Genomic DNA, 18,167 nt, shown 5'->3' on the forward strand with positions numbered 1-18,167 from the left:
AGTCAAATTGGTTAACATATGATTTTATTTTTATACATTTCGTGAACCGACCGTATTTTGATTTTTGAATACAGTCTTACCATTAAGCTTGAAGCTTATATAACCCAAAATAAACATTTAAAAAAGATTAACAAAATAAAAATCTTTGAACGATATACAAAGCATATCTGTAAAATGGAATGATAAATTTTATGCGACGTAAACGGGATCGTTCAATGAAACACGGCCGCCTGGTGGGGAACGCAGGGCCATACTTAATCCCAAGCGGGGAGAGTTTTTCTCACTCTTCCGAAGCACCGGGTCTTCTATCTGACGATAGCTGTAAATAAAATTATGAAAAAGACGCTTTTAAATTTTCTTTTTATAAATTAATCTTGTAATTTCTTCGATAATTTAAGATTAGTAAATTAGATAATACATGCAATAGATATTGCTGTTGCGTAGTGTCCAATAAAAAGTAAAAAAAATATTACGTCTTTAATGTTTGCACTGGCTCAGCTCTTGAGTGACGCAATCCTGTTTCTGGGTCGATCGTGGTCATTATGCATCTACGGAACATTAAATAGTTAATAATATGGTAAAAATCAATTCATGGATTAAGGAAAAGCTATAAATGTTGCTTACCTGGTGCATGGTTTAATGACTTCGAAAATATTTTCACCTATCTTCACAAATTTCCAATTGTCCTCATCATAAGGTTGGGCGCCGTCTACTACGAAGTTTGGTCTAAAGTGTTTATGGGTCGCTACGCAGTCGGTCAACCTTGTATTTAATTCGTCAACAGAAGCTTCGTTAATTAAATTGAACGAAACCTCATCAGTAAAGGCTCCCTAAAATATAATTTTTAAGTCAAAAACATTATAATGTAAAAAACTATTACGTACTTTACATTATAAACATTCATACCGTATCATTTTTGCCGAATTTGTACAGTTTGTTGTGAAATTTACCAGTTCGGCAATTTTGCGACGCATAATATACCAGTCTCATGGTTGCAGGAGGCTTATCCAATAGTCTGGAAAATGATTAATTTACAATAATTGTAAGTATATCTAGGTAAACAGAATTAGTCAAATATGGAGTGTTTTATTTTTTTGCTTCATAGTCTACTAGCTGCTCCGCGCGCTTTCACCCCCGTGGCTCCACTCCTGTTGGTCGTAGCGTGATGATATATCCTTAAACCTTCCTCGATAAATGGGCTATCTATCACCGAAAGAAATTTTCAAATCGGACCAGTAGTTTCCGAGATTAGCGCGTTCAAACAAACAAACAAACTCTTCAGCTTTATAATATAAGTATATACCAGTTCGGCATATATAATTGAGTGTCTTACTTCAGAAACACGAATATATTTTGTAAGAATGTTTAAGTGTATGTTAGTTAGTCTCACACAAAAACAATGAACGAATTTTGATGCTACTTGGGAGTAATATAGTCTTAAATGTGCTTGAATTTTCATTTGATATTGAATTACTTATGTTTGCTTTTGCCGCGGGTGAAACTACGCGGCACACTAGTCATACATACTTTGAAAACCATTCGGCAGCTTCATCTCCACAATCATAAACGGGCACTGGCGCAGACCACACAGTTGCGGTTTTAGGAGATTGTAAAGCAGTCACCTATAAATTTCAGAAAATTACACGTACTAATACTTTTCACCATACAAGTATAAATATAAGGCATTTAAAAAATCCTAAAGATTATCTACCTCAGCCAAATTCACTGACAAAGTTCCCATTTCACGATGCTTCATAGTAAGAACAGAGTTGTTAACTGTAGGTTCTACATGAAGCAAATCAGGGTAAACTCTAGCAGTCACGAAATTATATTTGCTGTCCACTATCATAAGGACTCTGAAAACACAAGTAAAAATAAAGAAGTGTTGTTTGTTTTGTCAGCCAAAGATTATTTACTTAAGTTTTAAATTTACCTGTCCCGCAGCCATCCACTTCTCAATCCTAGTAAAGTGCATTCTAGTGAATTTAAGACTATTTCACCACAAGACTTGATCGGATAGATGTATAGGTTTTTTAAAGTACCGACTTGTCTCCATTCCTCCGGCAACTTTGTTCTCTGTAACTTATTGTAGATATGGTAAGCAGCGTAGGCACCGCCGATTACTCCGACAGAAGCAATCGCAGCTGTTGTGTAGGAACCTGAGGAAATAATATAAAAAAAAATAGGTACACCATTAGTGTAAATATTATGTATGTACATAAAGCTACCTAAAGCAACAATAAAATAAAACATATTCCAATTAAAAATTGTAAACATCAAGAACGTAATCGTTACATACAGTTACATCATTTGAAATTAACCTAAAAAATAATATAAACTAAATAGGAATTATAAAATCCAGACTGTTCTGGAAAGAACCTAAATTAATATTTAATCATTTTGCCTAAAACTTAGCCTAAAATTAGAAATACCTAGTAAATGGGGTAGGTACACAACCCACTTGTCATTTAAACTTTTCTAATAAGTAATATTTAACATTATCAATAACTGAGATTTTTCTCACCTTTATAAGACATTATTTATTATTTATTTTATTTCAATATAGGATAAACTAACATAATACGTTGCTCTAATAAACTTCACTTCAAGACTGTTATCAGTGTAAATCACGCAAGGTACTGATTAACTGGAAATTGGAATTGTTTGTGTAAATTAGGGACGACACCAACATTCGCATCCGCATGCGGCTGCGGCGCGGGCGGTTCGATAATCGATATACATAAATGGCTTTTGACTTTTGTTAATTTAAGATAATAAAACTAAACATCAATAGAATTTGTTTTGTTACCTACCGTGTTTTTGCTGAAATAAATAATATTTATGGCTGCCCATAAGGCCCCTAGTAAGTGCAAGGGAGCGCCGAGCGCGCTGCGCGCAATATGCTCTATGCCGTTCCTTTTACAACCCCGCGTGCCGCGAAGTATCTCGTCGCGTTTTCAAATTATCCGATCTGATATCGGATGTCGGCTATCGGCGTCCGATATCCGATAATAGCACATATAAAATATAATGTGCAGTAATTAATAATATCGAATCTTTTTTTATATTTTACTTTTCCGTTTTTGAAGTCGGTTTTTTTTAATGTAGTTATTTTTACTGTATGTACAACTACGATCTATCAGTTGATTTTTTTTAATCATACCTTTTTAATAAAAAATACACGTTAAGGCAATTTTGTTTAGTTTTCTCTCAAAATTTCTGGCAACACTCATGATGATATTGGAATGATTTTAATTTTTAACGGATAATGTGAAAGGGCAAATTGTTTCCGATATCCGATATCGGATCGGTTAATGTGGAAACGCTCTTGGTAGTATCGTCTGTTAAAATTAAATCACCCTAATAAAAACAATAATTGTCCCCCTTCACCCTCATAGGCGCACCCTGCGCGCGAGAGAGACGGGCAGACTTTTCATGATGCGTATGCAGAATGCCGTCACACCGCGCGCGTATTCTCTGACACTACACATGTTCAATGTGTAATTGTGTGGACGTTCCAGGCTGGTCCGTCCACACAATTGCAGCTGGAACTTCCAGCTCTTGTTAATCGGCCTATAGAAGGATTACAAGTTACAACGCATGAAGGAAATAATAATTGCATTAAATTTTCTTAACAAATTTGTATTCACATGAATAAACTCTTTTTCCTGTTACTCTAGCCTTGTTTATTAATGGTCTTTTAAAATTATTTCACCAGCAAAAGGTTACGTAATTTAACACACAGGCTATATTATGTATGTTAGGCAAACTATATTTATTTAATTTATTCATTGGTTAGTCAATATAAAATGTAAATCTAATAAAATATTTAAATAAATGATTTCAGATACATTATCACTACTAATTGCAGCTGGTCCATACACAACATCAAATACCTAGTATGGATTAAGAGCCGTCTAGAGATCTATCATATAAACACCCACAGACCACAAGTTGTTATAATGACAGGACCGTTGATGCAGAACATCAAGATAATTCAATGGCTGAAATCATTTTTCGAGAAATTGATTGATGGTTTAGGTGAAATTTGTGTATCAAAGTAAGAGTCTACTAATTCTTATTTCTTCGTCTTTTCTCGAATATCTAAATTCTAAGGAATGTTACTAAAATTTTTATCTAAATTCTAAAATTTTTATAAAAATTTTCTTTTAATGAATTTAAATGTGAAAAGGCACTTTCTAGGTAAACATGCTCCATCTTAGGACGCGTAACTAGTCACTTGCAATCAGGTGAAACGGCGGCAAAATGTTTACCTACCTTTCTAATTCTATACCAAATATTATAAAGAGGAAAGGTTTGTAATTATGTATGTATGTATGTATGGTTTTCACGCATAAACTACTGGACCGATTTAAATTCTTTCACCATTAGAAAGCTGCATCTTTACTGAGCAACATAGGCTATATTGCATTTTCAAAAAAATTAGAGATCCTTACCAAAAATGCAATAATGTAACCCAAGGTGTAAAAAGTTCCTCAATAAAACTTCTGTCATTGCGTGCGCAGCGGAATCTATTGAAGATAGAACAAAAAAAAAAGGTTCTACGGTATTATAGAATGGATCAATATCTACAAGAAAGTCCGCGATACCATATGTCCATCTTCAGTAGTTATGTTACTACTGTTTTTTATTGTCTCTCTGTGAACCTCATTCTCTGTGTATAAAGTATGTATTTTTATTTATTTATTTATTTATGTTACTACAACAACTTTTTTACATTTTCAAAGTAAATAGAAGTGCCGACAGTAATCAAATCATGTTATCCATACAAATATATTAGGTAATCCTTATCCCATTAAATGATGTTTTATTATAGACTGTTTCAATACCAGCAAAATACTTTTTAAATGAAAAAAATTGGATATACAATGAGCAGGCGTAGTGCGGGTCGGGGTAAAGGTGATTTTCATGTGATTAAAAATTAAACCTATAGTAGACTTTTCACTGTCACGATATCGCTATCTATGCGGGTGAAACCGCAGGGCATTTCTAGTGAATAATAAAAAAGGTAGTTAACTCTATTCTATCTGTCTGTCTCTTTTTCACGACTCACCACTGAGCCGATTTGGATGAAAATTGGTAAGGATAGGTTATAGGTTTTATCTTGAAAATCCCACGAGAACGAGAACTATGCGGGTTTTTCGAGCGAGCGAGTATGCGAGCGATAGCCTATACGTATTAACTAATATAACATGAGTCAAAAAGTGTTAAGTAGGCCACATTATCGTCGAGTTGTGAAACTGACCCTTATTATCTGTATAACTATTTAGAACATATTATAAAGGTGTGTATAAAGGTCTCTTCTATTACCATGTACATATTAGTTGTTCATATTTAGTTATTTAAACTGTTATCGAAATATTTCATTTATATAGGTATGTAGTTCTAAATATTTTCAAATACCTATTGTATATGAAAACTACTGATTATTTGTAGCATTTGTTTAAATAGAAGGTATATTTTTAATACTATAATTTCGAAAACGAATTTATCTAGATAATTCCAGTAACCGTGAAGTTTTTTTTTCAGGAAGTAAACGGCTGCGTGGTTGTGAATTCTGAGCATTTGACGAAGGGAACAGGAACGTTTCTAAAAGTATCGCTGTCCAAATTCTTAAGCGCGTCACACACGGTGAAGATACTATAATATTTTATGTTAAGATTCTCTAATATAAAACGTTATAGTAGGTATCTTAAGGTATCCGGTATCAGCGTTCTGAGTTCTGACCATCATTTTTCTTTTTGTCATTGCGTAAGACCCCTGTAGAACCGCCATCCTGTTACAAATGACCCGAAATTTTGTAACAGGATAGTATCTTCACCGTGTGTGACGCGCTTTAGGATTTAAATATAAATTTGTACGACGTTATGTATTTTCCTTTCGTCAATGAAAGTCAAAATGGTTAACATATTAAGATTTTATTTTTATATATTACGTGAACATTTTCATTTTTGAATACAGTCTTAACTACCATATATTAGCTTGAAACTTATTTAACCCAAAATAAACATTTAAAAAAGATAAACAAAATAAAAAGCTTTGAACGATATAAAAAAGCATATTTGTAAAATGGAATGTTATAAATTTTATGCAACGTAAATGGGATCGTTTAATGAAATACGGCCGCCTGGTGGGGAACGCAGGGCCATCTGTAATCCCAAGCGGGGAGAGTTTCTCTCACTCTTCCTCTTTATTGGGTCTTCTGTCAGACGATAGCTGTAAATACGAAAAAAACTCTTTCTATTTTTTCTTTTTTATATACTTATTATTGCTAATAATCTTCAATTTTCTTCGAAGATTTAAGATTACAAGTAACACCGTATTCAGAATGAAAGCTGGAAACTTATAGGCGCTTACCGGCGCTTGACAGCGCTGGTTCGTTCTACACAAAACAGGTTGAAGCAGATCAAGACAGATTTTATATGGCACCGTTCAGCGCTTATCGGCGCGTGTTCATTTATTTTCTTGCGCAGGTTACCAGCGCTGACAAGCGCCGGTAAGCGCTTATAAGTTTCCAGCTTTCTTTCTGCATACGCCCTAATACAGGCAATAGTGATTGCCGTTGCGTAGTGTCCAATAAAAAGTAAAAAATTGATTACGTCTTTAATGTTTCCACTGGCTCAGCTCTTGCGTGACGCGATCCTGTTTCTGGGTCGATCGTGGTCATAACGCATCTACAGAAAATTAAATAGTTAATAATATTTTATATGATAAAAATCAATTCAAGAATTAAGTAAAAGCTATAAATATTGCTTACCTGGTGCATGGTTTAATGACTTCGAAAATATTTTCACCTATCTTCACTAACTTCCAATTGTCCTCGTCATAAGGTTGGGCGCCGTCTACTACGAAGTTTGGTCTAAAGTGTTGATGGCACGCTACACAGTCGGTCAACCTTGTATTTAATTCGTCAACAGAAGCTTCGTTAATTAAATTGAACGAAACCTCATCAGTAAAGGCTCCCTAAAATATGTCATATAATTTAAGAGTCATGAATGTACATTAAAATGTAGTTAACTATCATGTACTTTACATTACCAGATAAACATTCATACCGTATCGTTTTTGCCGAATTTGTAACTTTTGTTGTGAAATTTACCACTTCGGCAATTTTGCGACGCATAATATACCAGCCTCATGGTTCCAGGAGGCTTATCCAATAGTCTGTAAAATGATTAATTTACAATAATTGAAATTATATAGGTAAACAGGGTAAGGTTTGACGCATTTGGTGCACTTCTCAACTTGAACACCATGCTCAAATGGTGAATTTTGCAACTGGGGCGCTTCTCAAAAGGTAAACTTCGCAAAAATTGTCTAAATATGAAAAAATCTTTGGTTTTGCGTAGATAATTTTCTTAAAAATACAATCATCCTTTTAACTAAGTACGTACACTCTAAAGCGCATCACACACGGTGAAGATACTATAATATTTTATGTTAAGATTCTCTAATATAAAATATTACAGTATCTTAAGGTATCCGGTATCAGCGTTCTGACCGCCATCTTGTTACAAATGACCCGAAACACTGACACAAAATTTCGGGTTATTTGTAACAGGATGGCGGTTCTACAGGGGTCTTAGTACGCAATGACAAAAAGAAAAATGATGGTCAGAACGCTGATACCGGATACCTTAAGATACTGTAATATTTTATATCAGAGAATCTTAACATAAAATATTATAGTATCTTCATGCGCTTTACTTCAACAATTTTCGGTAATCATATAAAAGTCACACTAAGTTATAAAACAATTATTGTGAGAAAGATTATAATAATATATCATAATATCTTTATTAGCCAATTACGGAGTGTTTTTTTTTTTGCTTCATTTAGTCTATAATATATAAAATTGAGTCTCCAGAAACAGGATTTTTTTTAAATGAACCTATTGGTATATGTTAGTTAGTCTCACACATAAACATTGAACGAATTTTCATGCTACTTGGCACTCTTGGCAGTAATGTACCTAGTTTTAAATGTGCTTGAATTTGCTATTGACGTTTGCTTTTGCCGCGGGTGAAACCACGCAGCACAGCAAGTCCTACTAGCCTATAGGTATATTAAGAAGAGCTGGAACGTCAACACATTTACACATTGCACATGTTAGGCCGGGAGATACTGACACAAAATTTCGGGTCATTTGTAACAGGATGGCGGTCTAGAGGGGTCTTAGTACGCAATGACAAAAAGAAAAATGATGGTCAGAACGCTGGTACCGGCGGACTAGTCGCGTGGGCGTTAGTCACACTCGTCGGATAAATAGCGAAAGTCCAACGATTTGTAACACAAAAATTTTAGAATTTACCGATAGCCCTTAAAAAAGATGTAGGCGGTAGTGTCATGCCATACAGTTACGATGTGACTTACAGTCCGCCATACCGACGTGAATGCGTTGATTTAAAAAAAACAATTCAACCATTTGTACCGGGCTCACTTTTGCACAGGTAACCATCGTCGTGCAGCCATTTACTAAAATCGCCATGCCATACTTTTCGGACGATTCCAAATGGTCGACATACCGCGGAAAATCTGCAAATTTTTGAATTTTTTTTTCTCGCCAAACGATTTGTACCACCCTACATTTTTTTTTCAACAACTCCTGAATGATTATAATTAGAAGTGTGATAATGCCATACCTGTGGGAGGTGGCGAATGTGTATAAGATTTTTTTCTTATTGTAAGATTTTATTCGTAGTTTGAACGATTTGTAGCAGTATGGCACTAATTTTTCCCTCTATTGAAAGTATGGCAAATATAATAATGGTCACGTTGCATCATATACTTTCCAAAAATGCCGTACTGGTACAAATCGCCAATTCTTTTCATTTTTTTTACGTCTTGGCTTAAGTCTTACAATCATCCGCCCCATGTTTGCAATCTGCGATATTTTTTTCTAGGTAGAATTGTATACAAACAAACAGAATATACTGTAAAAAATTATTTTTATTATATATATATCGTATTTTTGAAACGTGACGAATAAATTAATTTTCAAGTATGGCAGCACTTTTTCCCCCTACTAGAAGTATGGCAAATATAATAATGGTCACATTTTATCAAATACTCTCCAAAAATCCAAATGCAATACTGGTACAAATTGTTTGGCGAAAAAAAAATTTTATTGCAGATTTTCGGCGGTATGGTGGCCATTTGGAATCGTCCGAAAAGTATGGCATGGTGATTTTCGTAAATGTCTGCACGATGATGATTACCTGTGCAAAAGTTAGCCTGGTACAAATGTTTGAATTGTTTTTTTTTTAATCAACGCATCGCGTCGGTATGGGGGGCTGTAAGTTACACCGGAAAAGTATGGCATGACACTACCGCCTACATCTTTTTTATGGGCTATCGGTGAATTCTAAAATTTTTGTGTTACAAATCGTTTGACTTTCGCTATTTATCCGACGAGTTCGACTAACGCCCACGCGACTAGTCCGCCGGTACCAGCGTTCTGAGTTCTGACCATCATTTTTCTTTTAGTCATTGCGTAATAAGACCTCTGTAGAACCGCCATTCTGTTACAAATGACCCGAAATTTTGTGTCAGTATCTCCCGGCCTATGTATGTGTCATATTTTGCAATTGTTTATAAATACAGGGTGATGTAATTGGTGTAGTACGAATATCTAAAAATCTATGAAGAATTTTGTGATACAGTAAATGGAAGAATTATAGACTATTTTACAGTATTTAATAAAATCATTTAATTTTTTGTTCATTTTCATTAGAAATGTCAATTTTTCTCACCAAGGTGGAAATTTGGATGATAAGGATCTTGTTAGAAAAATATAAATTTTGACTAAAATCGGCATTTTTTTTTTCAAAAATCAAATTACTAATTAATAATCAGAGTTATCACATTATTAAAAAAAATAAGCCAAACTATACACAATTTTTACCTACTTGATGCAATCCTCAAAGATCATGGACATAGTGTATTGGGCCTTGCCCCATACCATCCAGAACTCAACCCAATAGAGTTACTATGGGGCATAATTAAAGGGAAAGTAGCATCACAAAATGTGAACTTTAACTTGAAAACTGTGGAAGAATTATTTAGAAAGGAAGCAAATGCTATTAGTCTGGATATGTTTAGTGACGTTTGGAGAAAGACGCGAGAACATGAGGAAAAATATATTCAATTAGAACCAAAAGTAGATAATAATTACACTGACTCATTTATAATAACATTAAGAAATTCCGACAACGAAACATCGAGTTCTTCGAGCGATGAAAGTTACAGTGAAGTAGAAGATTACGATTATGATTAAATAGATTCTTCTTCTTCTCTATAGATACTGCTTTCTGAATTGGTGGTACCTAATTGTTAAAACTGTTAAACTGTTATGACGATTCAAAAGTGCTTCTAGAAGAAGTCTAATTGTATAAATGTTTGAGTTTGAGTTTAAAACCAATAGTGTGAAAATTATACAATAAACATGTAACACATATTTGTTAGCGCGTATTGGTAGGTATTACGTACTTACTACAAATATAATATTTCTTAGATATCTTTACTCGACCAAAGTCAGGAATTTAATTATTATTTGATAATTGAATGATTATTAATACTTTTATCCAATTGATTATTTTATCCAAATGATATTAGAATAAATAATTAACTTCATCAATTGATTTACTTTTAAATTATAATTTTACATGTAAATTATGAGAGCTTTCATAAGTAATTATATTTGCATATATATATCTACAACGCACCCATTTTACAATTCAAGTCTAAAATGAAACTAGAGTCGCATTTATTTTTGAACATACTGTAAGTGAAATTGCATAAGTGTGAGTACTGTGAACATGCCAGCTTTCCCTAATTTACCTTTACTTTAATATTATAAAAGCGAAAGTTTGTGAGGATGGATGTGTATTGTGTATGGGTGTGTTTCTTACTCTTTCACGCAATTACTACAGAACCGATTACAATGAAATTTAGCATACATATAGAGGGTAACTTGGATTAACACATGGGATAGGTTCTAATCCAGAAATCCCACGGGAACGGGAACTATGCGGGTTTTTCTTTGAAAACATGTTAACGTTTTCTTTGAAAGCTAGTCATACATACTTTGAAAACCATTCGGAAGCTTCATCTCCACAATCATAAACGGGCACTGGCGCAGACCACACAGTTGCGGTTTTAGGAGATTGTAATGCAGCAACCTATAAATTTCAGAAAATGACACGTAACTAGGTACTAATACTTTTCACAACACATATATATACGGCATTTATAAAATGCTAAAGATTATCTACCTCAGCCAAATTCACTGACAGAGTTCCCAATTCATGATGCTTCATAGTAAGAACAGAGTTATTAACTGCAGGTTCTACACGAAGCAAATCAGGGTAAACTCTAGCAGTCACAAAATTAGATTTGCTGTCCACTATCATAAGGACTCTGAAAAGACAAGCGAAAAATAAAGAATTAGTGTAGTTTGTTTTGTCAGCCAAAGATTATTTACTTAGGTTTTAAATTTACCTGTCCCGCAGCCATCCACTTCTCAATCCTAGTAAAGTGCATTCTAGTGAATTTATGACGACTGGACCACAAGACTTTATCGGATAGATGTATAGGTTTTTTAAAGTACCGACTTGTCTCCATTCCTCCGGCAACTTTGGTTTCTGTAACTTATTGTAGATATGGTAAGCAGCGTAGGCACCGCCGATTACTCCGACAGAAGCAATCGCAGCTGTTGTGTAGGAACCTAAGAAGATATAAAATACACCATTAATGAAAATATTTGATAAAGTGCATTCGAGGAATTCCGGATGCCGGGTAATTCGAAAAATTGTAAATACCACATCGGAGCATCGTTTTATTGTGAATATCTTGAAGGCATCGCAAGAAAATTAATTAATCAATCACTAGTTACGATTAATTTAACGTTATAACATTCACCCCATTATCCGTAATTACCCTAATGCACTTGGTAGGTACCTACGTATTATTGGTTGTTAGGCATTACGTTAAATACCTGTGGTTATACCTTACTAGTTACCTACATCAATAGAAAATAACCTAAAAAATAATATACAGTAAGAATAAACAAAATAGAAATTCCAAAATCAAGACTGTTCTAGAAAGAACCTAAACTAATATTTAAGCATTTTGCCATAATTTAGAAAATAGAAATACCTAGTAAATGGGATAGATACCCAACTCACTCTTGAAACTTTTCTATAAATATTTAACATTCTCAATAACCGAGATTTTTCTCACCTTTATAAGACATTTTTTTTATTTCAATTTTAAATAACCTAATAGGTATGTGGCTATAATAACCGCCTCTTCACTTCAAGACTGTTTTCAGTGCAGATCACTCACGAGTACTGTAGTAACGAACTGGAAATTGGAATTGTTTGTGTAAATTATTAGGGACGACACAAACATTCGCATCCGCATGCGGCCGGCGGCCGCGGCGTGGGCGGTTCGATAATAATCGATATCGATTTGTATATGCATTTATAATGTAAAAGATCTGACTCGGATTTTTTAAAAACGTAATATTTATATTTTTGTAGGAAAAGAAAGAAAATTGCATGAACGTCTTTACAAAATCCATCACATCCTTACGAATTCATTGTTTCACTTTCATCTTCAATTCATCTCATATCAATCATCCGTAATTTAACATTCGCATCCGTAATACGTATCTGCGTAGGTAAAAAAACATCCGTGACATGCCTAGTGTAAATTGTAAACACGTCATAATATAACATACCTACACATGTTGTCTGTATTCAAATTATCAGTTTTATTGTGGTTTTATTTATTGAGCTATCGGACATATATTATCCGTCAAGGTTAAAAAAGTTATAGGTATGCTTTACGCATATCTATTTTAGAAATAGGCCAGTAGAAATCGACACTAAAAAACCCTAAATTCGCAAAGCACGATGTAGATTTGAATTTTTGGTATGTTGTTTGGATCAGTTAGGATGATGTAAATCCCAATTTGCAACTTCGAAAAAGTTGTGCTCGCTGCGCACCACGTGATAAACTGCGAAAATTTTGGACTTTTTTCACTTTTTGCTCTAAAAGTCATAAACTATGCGTTTCCGACAAGTATGATTCAGTACATAAATTAAGGTTATTAAATTTGCAACAATTTAAGCCTAACCGCAGCTCTCTAAACCTTATAACGACTAAACTGTGGCCATTCGAAGATGGTTCATTTTTCCGGAAATATTGAAATTTTTAGTTTTGCTCCCGTTTGAAGCAAAATATTGGCAAAAACCGCTCGTTCTATGAGAAGTTCGTATAATAAAGTTGTAGTGCATTTAATTTTCTTTCATTAGAGCATAGAACAAAGTCTGTGAGACAAATAGTTCACTCACAATATCTGAAAAACAAAAAGAAGGTAGAAATAGATTTTTAAAGAATTGAAACTGAGGGCATATAAAATCATAAAAAGGATAATACTTTTTCATTTGCAGGATAGGTAATTAACAAAATTACAAAGATAATTAAATTTGCAACAATTTAAGCCTAACCGCAGCTCTCTAAACCTTATGACAACTAAGCTGTGGCCTTTCAAAGATAGTCAGTTTTTCCCGAAATTTTCAAATTTTTAGTTTTGCTCCCGTTTGAACCAAAATATTGGCAAAACCGCTCGTTCTATGAAAAGGTCATAAAATATAGTTGTAGAAAATTTAATTTTGTTAATTACCTATCCTGCAAATGAAAAAGTATTATCCTTTTTATGATTTTATATGCCCTCAGTTTCAATTCCTTAAAAATCTATTTCTACCTTCTTTTTGTTTTTCAGATATTGTGAGTGAACTATTTGTCTCACAGACTTTGTTCTATGCTCTAATGAAAGAAAATTAAATGCACTACAACTATATTATACGACTTTCTCATAGAACGAGCGGTTTTTGTCAATATTTTGCTTCAAACGGGAGCAAAACTAAAAATTTGTTATTTTCGGGAAAAACTGACTATCTTTGAAAGGCGACAGCTTAGTTGTTATAAGGTTTAGAGAGCTGCGGTTTGGCTTAAATTGTTGCAAATTTAATAACCTTAATTTATGTACTGAATGATACTTGTCGGAAACGCATAGTTTATGACTTTTAGAGCAAAAAGTGAAAAAAGTCCAAAATTTTCGCAGTTTATTATTTGCGTATAATCTTTTTTCCTACTTTCCCAAATTTTGTAATTTTGTTAATTACCTATCCTGCAAATGAAAAAGTATTATTCTTTTTATGATTTTATATGCTCTCAGTTTCAATTCTTTAAAAATCTATTTCTACCTTCTTTTTGTTTTTCAGATATTGTGTGTGAAATATTTGTCTCACAGACTTTGTTCTATGCTCTTATGAAAGAAAATTAAATGCACTACAACTTTATAATACGAACTTCTTATAGAACGAGCGGTTTTTGCCAATATTTTGCTTCAAACGGGAGCAAAACTAAAAATTTCAATATTTCCGGAAAAATGAACCATCTTCGAATGGCCACAGTTTAGTCGTTATAAGGTTTAGAGAGCTGCGGTTAGGCTTAAATTGTTGCAAATTTAATAACCTTAATTTATGTACTGAATCATACTTGTCGGAAACGCATAGTTTATGACTTTTAGAGCAAAAAGTGAAAAAAGTCCAAAATTTTCGCAGTTTATCACGTGGTGCGCAGCGAGCACAACTTTTTCGAAGTTGCAAATTGGGATTTACATCACCCTAACTGATCCAAACAACATACCAAAAATTCAAATCTACATCGTGCTTTGCGAATTTAATGTTAATTTCCACTGGCCTAAAAAGATTATGTGATGTAATAAATTGCAACGATGAAATGTTAGTGTAAATCTTAGTTCATTGTTTACCTAATTTTGCTCGAATTAGAATTTAGAATTCTCAAGGAATCGCATATAGTTTACTAATCTTAATATATATATAAATCTCGTGTTTGTCTTCAATGGACTCCTAAACCACTTAACCGATTATAATAAAATTCGCACACCATGTGGAGTTCGATCCAACTTGAGAGATAGGATAGTTTAAACATGTTGGTACCACGGGCGAAGCCGGGGCGGACCGCTAGTTATAATTAAATTATGAATTTATCCAAGACTAGTTATGCTTCTTCTTATTTTTGAAAAAATAAAAATTGAACCCAAATGTTATAGTGTTTAAGGTGATTCTGTATACTTAGTTTAATTATTATTATTTTGTTAACATAATTATAAAAATTAAAATCCAAAACCAAAAATTATTTCATTTTTAGTTTTTACACAATTTTTCCAAATCTCAACTCATCTTAAAAAGTGCACCATTTGCGAAGTGCACCATTTGAGAAGTGTAACAGTTGCGAAGTGTACCATTTGAGCATGCCTACAAGTTGAGAAGTGCACCAAATGCGTCAAACCCTTTTAAGGGTATGTAAGATTTCTATTATCCCAAGAGCCCACGACGGCCAGACATTCCTTATTTCATAAAAGTTGAAGTATGTGTCTCTTAAACAGATAAGAACGACCAGCGACTATCAAGTTTGGGTTGTGGTTACTTTGGCAGGAAACAGGTAGTAAAGGTGTATATAAAATTATACCTAAATTTCATTATATGTACTAAAAACATTACTTTACTATGTTATTTCATATTTCTTACACTTTTAGGTACCTAGTATATAACGTTAATTTAATGATACCTATGTTAGTTAATTTTTAATTTTGTCTGGGATAATGTAAAAACCATGAAAACTGTCTGGCTCTTGAGGTAACCTCTTTTTATACGTCCCCAAGTAACATATATAAAATCATAAAATTTAGCTTTTAAACTACAATGAAAGTTAGGTACTATTTTATACACCTTTACTACTTACCTGTTTCCTGCCAAAGTAACCACAACCTAAACTTGATTGTCGCTGGTCGTCCTTATCTGTATAGGAGACATAACAGAGAAACTTTCAACTTTTATAAATTAGGGAATGTCTGGCCGTCGTGGGCTCTAGCTATTATGTTTAGTATGTTTATTTTACAACACATTTAGCGATACCGCACGACCAGTGGCTGGGCCAACGGCCAACGCACTTCCAAACGCATTGGCCTATGTGTAGAGGCGGCATAATAAGCCGACTATCGACGCGATGGAAAATTACTAAACACTAGAAGGAATAATCAACATAATATATCTTATATATGTGAAGTAAAGGATAAATAATCAAATTGTTTACAAACTCTATTTATACCAATACTTTAGGTATATTATAAATGCAAAAGTAATTCTGACTGTCTCTTTTTCACGTTTAATAATTGGTTGAACTTATTTTGATAAAATTTGGTAAGTAGTAACGATAGTTTGTGACTGAGACATAGTGAGTTATTGAGGATAAATTTTCCCAGAAATCTCTATGCAGGTTTTCCTGTGACTATGCGGATTGCGGAAACTTAGAATAGATAGGTTTTTATATAAACTGACATAGAAACGGTATATGCGAACAAACAGTAGTAGTAAAAGCAGCTCCGTGAAGGCCTGTTCAAACTAGAGCGCCTGTTCTACTTAACTGTGCCTACTCGGATCGATATTCTATAGTATAACTCAAGTGTCTATCGGGACACAGCTACCTACGACGCGACGGTAGCGGATATAGCTGTAGTTTGAACAGGCCTTTAGCCGAAAAGAGTGAGCAACGTAATCGACTCGTAAGCTCGTAACCAAGCTAGCTTAGCAAGAAGTTAGCCTACTTCGAACGGAACCTGTTTTTACGCGTATGCTGTGGCGTATGCCGCTTTTATCTCAGGTTATATGATATTATGTCTAATTGCGGCCGAAATCGCGGGCGAAAAACTAGTATATTTTAATGTAATCAACTTAACGTAATCTTTACATCGATCCTAATTAACAACTTACTATTCGAATAATCCACAATTAAATCAGTTGAGATAGCAGTAGATAAGTATATATCTAAGTATGTATATTAAATTCTATCAACTACGTAGACCCTTAGGTACATATAAATGCCTTACCTGGCTTACTTTTCTTTCTTTTATTAGCTTTCCGGGACAAAATAACCATACAAGGCGTAAAGAAGAGACATACAGAATTACTTTCCCATTTATAATAATGGTTAGGATTTACACCCCAACTTCACTTGCAACAAAAAGTTATTTTCCAGGTTAAATCGAGTTGAATATAAATAATATATACTATCTGTTAAAATTTTTGTCAAAAAAGGATCACGTAAATCGGCTCAGAACCTCGGCCTCGGAGTAATCGGTGTACATACATAAAAAAATATACCAGCCCAATTGATAACCTTTTTTTGAAGTTGGTTAAAAATTCGTCAAAATCATTTCCGTAGTTTAAGCACTAAATTTAAGCATGAAAGCGTAACATATAGACAAATAGAGCCACTTTAATATAATATTTTAATTTAATATTACGTAGGAATTATTTTACGTTATCAGTGTTTATTTTATCTGAGATATAAATTCGCATATTTCCATTACATATTTCAATGGTATAGTCTAAAATTTTCAACATCGTCAACATGATTATATGGGAAAAGAATTAAGTACCAGAAAAGTTAACTTGTATAATACCTAAGTATATAAAATGTTTCGTCTACGTTATTAATATTAGGTCTTTAACTAAAACCTAACTAGGTCTATTTTATTATTTAATAGGCTAACATATTTCATATTCTGAATGCATAATATTTTTGTTAAGTAATTATGGTAGTTTTCCAATTACAGAGCATAATTCGACTCAGTGGCGCACAATGCCGAATTATTATTATTGCTGATGCTTAATTGGAACGTGAATTAGTTTTCAAATGCACCAGCAGGTTGCGCTAAGTTCAGTGTTGACTGTTGAAAAAAAATTCATTTAGCAATAACCTAAAGTGGTATTCACATTTTAAATGTGAAATATAAAAAAAAAAGTCAATGTTTGTACCTTCATCCATACCTATATTTATTTTTTTAACACAATTTGAATTAACTTTGATTATTTAGAAAAAACTACAATGAAACGAAAGCTTTAAATTTTTTTCCAACAATTAATAATATTACTAACGATAATAATTATATAAACAAAACATTTCGATCAATACCAACCTAAAGGGGAAAACACTTGTTAATTTTCTGTCACAGTTGGCTTCGATTGCACGCATCAATTCACGCGCATTAC

General features: G+C 33.5%; 2 protein-coding genes and 1 long non-coding RNA gene across 4 annotated transcripts; 1 reads left to right on the top strand and 2 right to left on the bottom strand.

Moving 5' to 3' along the window:
• Positions 1–7: 7 nt before the first annotated feature.
• LOC149480397 (mitochondrial amidoxime-reducing component 1-like) lies at positions 8–12,372 on the bottom strand. 2 transcript variants are annotated; one of them, XM_089706508.1, is made up of 9 exons: positions 12,325–12,372; positions 2,525–2,598; positions 1,934–2,159; positions 1,712–1,856; positions 1,528–1,622; positions 907–1,015; positions 625–830; positions 474–548; positions 8–319 (listed from the first exon to the last, which is right to left on the bottom strand). In XM_089706508.1, exons 2-9 carry the CDS (start codon positions 2,535–2,537, stop codon positions 190–192), a joined length of 999 nt encoding a protein of 332 aa, XP_089562634.1. In that variant the 5' UTR covers positions 2,538–2,598; positions 12,325–12,372; the 3' UTR covers positions 8–189. The 2 variants fall into 2 exon arrangements, with proteins under 2 accessions (XP_089562634.1, XP_089562633.1); XM_089706507.1 differs by lacking the exons at positions 2,525–2,598; positions 12,325–12,372 and adding an exon at positions 2,814–2,963.
• LOC149480398 (uncharacterized) lies at positions 3,190–3,674 on the top strand. The gene is made up of 2 exons (XR_016317008.1): positions 3,190–3,334; positions 3,399–3,674. It is a non-coding gene; the product is annotated as an uncharacterized LOC149480398 (long non-coding RNA).
• Positions 5,921–12,403, bottom strand: LOC149480399 (mitochondrial amidoxime-reducing component 1-like). The gene is made up of 8 exons (XM_089706509.1): positions 12,262–12,403; positions 11,521–11,746; positions 11,295–11,439; positions 11,107–11,201; positions 7,077–7,185; positions 6,779–6,984; positions 6,621–6,695; positions 5,921–6,237 (listed from the first exon to the last, which is right to left on the bottom strand). Exons 1-8 carry the CDS (start codon positions 12,272–12,274, stop codon positions 6,108–6,110), a joined length of 999 nt encoding a protein of 332 aa, XP_089562635.1. The 5' UTR covers positions 12,275–12,403; the 3' UTR covers positions 5,921–6,107.
• Between the last annotated feature and the right edge of the window lie 5,764 nt (positions 12,404–18,167).

This window comes from Colias philodice, chromosome 18 (genome assembly GCF_061535455.1).
Source record: "Colias philodice isolate Cphi_HAF_F1 chromosome 18, ilColPhil1 Martin Lab GWU primary, whole genome shotgun sequence".
NCBI classification, from domain to species: domain Eukaryota; kingdom Metazoa; phylum Arthropoda; class Insecta; order Lepidoptera; family Pieridae; genus Colias; species Colias philodice.